The sequence below is a fragment of the Orycteropus afer genome, unplaced genomic scaffold (assembly GCF_000298275.1).
Source record: "Orycteropus afer afer isolate SDZICR_OR568_19922 unplaced genomic scaffold, OryAfe1.0 scaffold00294, whole genome shotgun sequence".
NCBI classification, from domain to species: Eukaryota; Metazoa; Chordata; class Mammalia; order Tubulidentata; family Orycteropodidae; genus Orycteropus; species Orycteropus afer.
In genome coordinates this window covers 4,274,084-4,278,500 of record NW_006921881.1, presented here as the reverse complement: position 1 = coordinate 4,278,500, position 4,417 = coordinate 4,274,084, and the positions used below count along the sequence as shown (strand labels likewise).

Here is a 4,417-nt window from a genome sequence, read left to right as displayed (position 1 = left end):
GTGCCAGAAATGTAGAGAACATGAAATATGCTTATTACTCAGGCTTCCATTATGAAAGATGACCTAAATAAATAAATAAACCAATATAAAAATAACTGGATTCCTAAGGGAAAAGCATATTTAAAAACATCAGTAGGAGTATAGGCGAGAAAAATTTGAAGTTGGTGATCAGCTTTGATTGCTTCCTACACACAAAATACAGCTGTGGTGAGGTTTCTAATCTTGGATAAAGAAAGAAAGAAAAATTTTATGGAAACTCTGAAGAACCTTATGTTCTTTGAATTGAGTTTCAAAAACTTTGATTATTAATTCTGAAAATGAGGGGTGTTATCTTCCCTGAAAATAAGCAGACTAACAAAATCCAAACATCAGATTTAGATAAATGTACTACAATAATGAGTTATTTAAGGAAAATAAGTTAGTTGAGAAAGATTAATATTTTATATGTTTATATAAGTGTTCAGTAAAATAATTTTTAATCACTTCTTCAAATAATTCCTAACAAACAACACTATAAGAAACAGATCTTTGGAAAGATGTGTTTTCAGTGTAAGTGTGCCTTTCTCTCATGCTTCTGATTAACAATTATAAACATTTAGAAATTTTTAGATGTAATGTAGCATATGATTTAGAAGAGCCAAATGTGTTGTGGCTCTGATATTAATTATGTTACCTAACTACTCTGAGCCTTATTTTTTCTCACAGTAATGTTTGTGTGGATTAAATAAAATTTCTTTAAGCTGTTTTTTAGTGAAATTTCTGTCCTATAAAAATGAAAACTTAAAATTGTTTAGATTTTCCCTTCCATGTTGAAAGATAACTACTTGTGAAAATTTGGCAAAATAAAATATTTAGTGAACTAAAATAATAATTAAAAATCAACAAAAATGCTGTTCATCACTTTACCAACTCTAGAAAAAAAGGAGAGAAAACGGGACTGAGATGCAGTGAATTATTTCATATAGCCCTTCTAGCCCTAGACTTTGTAACTCACAAAATGACTGGCTGGGACTATGCAAATGTGAGGGGCTTGTGGCCCACCACGGGGATTGGATAGTTTAATAGCAATCTAAATAAGCTGGTGCATGGCATGCTTGTGGGAGTTGGACCATGGAAATAAGGTGTGCAGAAGTCTAATGTGGGGATTGGTCAGTTTTACCACCCTAGTGGGGTTAAAATGAGCCATCCTAGAGGTGAAAGACAGGTCTGACTAACGACAAAAAGAAAAGGAGGGAGCAGAGCATTTCCTTTTGACCGGTGGTCCCTGGCTTGGAACTCCCTTCACCTAGGATGCAGAAAGCTGTAACACCAGAGATGGAGAGCAGTGGGGGGACTTCTAAATAGATTAAGCTTATGTTTCATTTTCTCAGAGTAAGAAAAAAGAACCTTTATATTCGGCAGCCACAACAAATGTTTTCAACATTTAATTTAATTTAGCATTATTTGTATTGTACATCTAAAACCACTGTCCTGTGTAAGACAGTAGGATGTATGGAGGGAATGATCGAATACCAAGTTCATTGTTCTGGGAAGAGAAGTGTGGGATGCAGAATAATCTGTATGTCAGCAGAAAAGACTGACATCATACATTAGAAAAACAAAGCAAATGATGGAATAATTTAACTGATCAACAAAGTTTCTCTCATAATGGTAAGGATTTGGGATAGAATGCTGTCCTCAAAATTGGGATCCTCCCAGGTATTTCTAAGAAGATGGTTTACTAAGATACAAAAAACATTTGGTAAGAAGTTACCTGGTTCAAAGAGACTCTGACATGGTAGTTTTTCCAATTGTTTTTAAGAACTCAGAGATGGAAGGAAAGAATTTAAGGAATATGAAGGAGTTGTTATGAAGTGAAGACACTAGTTGGTAGAGTGGTTAAGACATTCAGCTACTAACCAAAAGGCTGGTTGTTCAAACCTACCAGCCTCTCCAAGGGAAAAAAAAGATGAGTCAATCTGTTTCCTTAAAGATTTACAACCTAGGAAACTCTATGGGGAAATTCTATTCTGTCCTGCAGTGTCCTTATGAGTCAGAATTGACTCAATGGCAGTGTTTCATTCTTTTATGTGGGGGACGGGAATTATGAAATAACTCATCAACCCCCAAACTGAAAATGAGTCCTGGCATCATAGTGGCTAAGTGCCCAGCTATTCACTGAAAGGTCAGTGCTTTGAACCCAATGGTCATTCCAAGGAAGAAAGAAATGGTAGGTGGTCTACTTTTGTAAGGATTATGGCTTTGGAAATCCAATGGAGCAGCTCTACTCTGTCTTATAGGGTTCCTGTGAATTGGAATTGACTCAATGGAAATGGATTTGGCTTTGGTTTTCTTACTGAAGGGACAAATTTTTGTTATTTCCATCTCACAAAGCCCAATGCACTGATTTCTCTCTTTGCATAAATATTTATCGCTTTATTCCTCTTGAGATTCTGTTTTGATGTTGCAAATAATAAGAAAATGTATAGGAAATGAAGATTCAAAGAGAATGTTAAGAAAGATACCAGAAAATGCTCCAGCAAATTAGATTTGGTTGATGAATCTGATAATAACATATAACTATTTCTTTTTCAAAAGTGTTTCACTCTTTGTTTCAATGAAATTTCCATTAAAGAAGATGCTAATTGAAATGACAATAACACAACAGAGTTTGTCCCTTGGCTTCAGAAGTATGTGGGCTCTTCCTATGACATTATTTCTTGACAGGAAGGGACTTTAAGGATCATCCTCTCCAAACAGCTAATCCATTTTTCAGTTACCAATACTACATCTCTTCAGCAGGGCCATTCCATCTGCTAATACAGGGCAGTGAATTATATAGAAATACAACACATCCAATTGTAAGATGTGTAGTCAACAGCTGATTCCTAGTTTTCTGTTGTTGACTTAAAACACAGCAAAGTGGTCATTGCTGGAAATGGCTATTTGTTTTCTTTTTTGATGATGCAAATATAACAATTTGTCTGGGACAGAACAAATGATTTTAACATATTTGACTCCACTATAAGTACTGCTTCTCTAGTGTAGACTGTAATCTACATGTTTAGATCCCAAACATCTTGGGCAGAGCACATAATACACAGCAGGTACTTAATGAATAATTGTGTTAAGAAGTAATGATGAATAAATGAATGGAAATTTAGTTTAAAATTTTTCTATTGCATTTTTCATATCCTCTTTGCTTCCAGCTATCACCACAAATGTTATCTTCAGAATGATTATTGGAAACATAACGACAATGAGTGGATTTCTCCTCATAGGGTTTTCTGACATTCATGAACTCCAGATTTTACATGCTTTTCTGTTCTTGGTGATGTACCTATTATCCCTGGCAGGTAACCTCATCATTATCATCATCACCACGTTGGACCAGCATCTCCAATCCCCAATGTACTACTTCTTAAAGCACCTTTCTCTGCTAGATCTCTCCTTCATTTCAGTTACGGTTCCCCAGTCTGTTAACAATGCTCTGATGGATGATGGCTACATTTCTCATGCTCAGTGCATACTTCAAGTTTTCTTCTTCACATCTCTTGCTTGGGCTGAATTGGCCATTCTCACAGTGATGTCTTATGATCGCTATGCAGCCATCTGCTTCCCACTGCATTATGAGGTCATCATGCATCCTTGTAAGTGTAAGTGGGCTGTGACAGCTGTATGGTTAAGTGCAAGTATCTCTGGAATCTTGTTCACAATAGCCACATTCTCTGTCACATTCTGTAGAACCACAGTAATCCACCAGTTCTTCTGTGATGTCCCTCAGTTGATAAAGCTCTCCTGCTCCAATGACTATCTTAGAGTGGTTGGAGTGGCTGCTTTCATGTCTCTGATGGCATTCATCTGCTTCACCTCCATTGTCCTCTCCTACATCCACATCTTCTCCACAGTTCTTAGAATACCATCAGCAGGGGGCCGAGCCAAAACCTTCTCCACCTGCCTGCCCCATCTCTTTGTTGTCTCGTTTTTTGTCTCCACAGCTATCTTTGAGTTTCTCAAACCAACTTCTGATTCTCCAACTGTTTTTGACCTTATGATTTTTGTGTTTTATACAGTAATACCCCCAACTCTTAACCCTATTATCTACAGTCTCAGGAATGAGGTCATGAAAGAAGCTTTCAGAAATTTAGTGTTGGGTGGAAAATTCACCAGGAAATGAACACTTTCATCCTGTTGTTGATGGCTGGACACTATTATATACAAAGAACATGTTCAATATGTAGTGTTAAGAGAAAGCAATACCTTTTTTTCCTGTAGATTAATTATGAATACAAACATTGTCAGTAGGGAATTCTTACACTTACATCTTTTTAGTAATTAAAGCCATTCTTTCAAATTGAAGGAAAATAAACACTGAGCAATACAAAACTGGCAAGACTTTATCTTATCAAAGGCAGAAAACTTGAGAGACCTGGAAAAA

At 36.2% G+C, this 4,417-nt stretch overlaps 1 protein-coding gene across 1 annotated transcript; it reads left to right on the top strand.

The window, feature by feature from the left end:
• Positions 1-3,214: 3,214 nt before the first annotated feature.
• LOC103206056 (olfactory receptor 14J1-like) lies at positions 3,215-4,156 on the top strand. Its single transcript, XM_007951490.1, has one exon. It carries the CDS (start codon positions 3,215-3,217, stop codon positions 4,154-4,156), a length of 942 nt encoding a protein of 313 aa, XP_007949681.1.
• The last annotated feature ends 261 nt before the right edge of the window (positions 4,157-4,417 follow it).

Coding starts and splice junctions, on each gene's coding strand:
- LOC103206056 (XM_007951490.1), top strand. CDS start 3,215: ATGATTATTGGAAACATAACGACAATGAGTGGATTTCTCCTCATAGGG.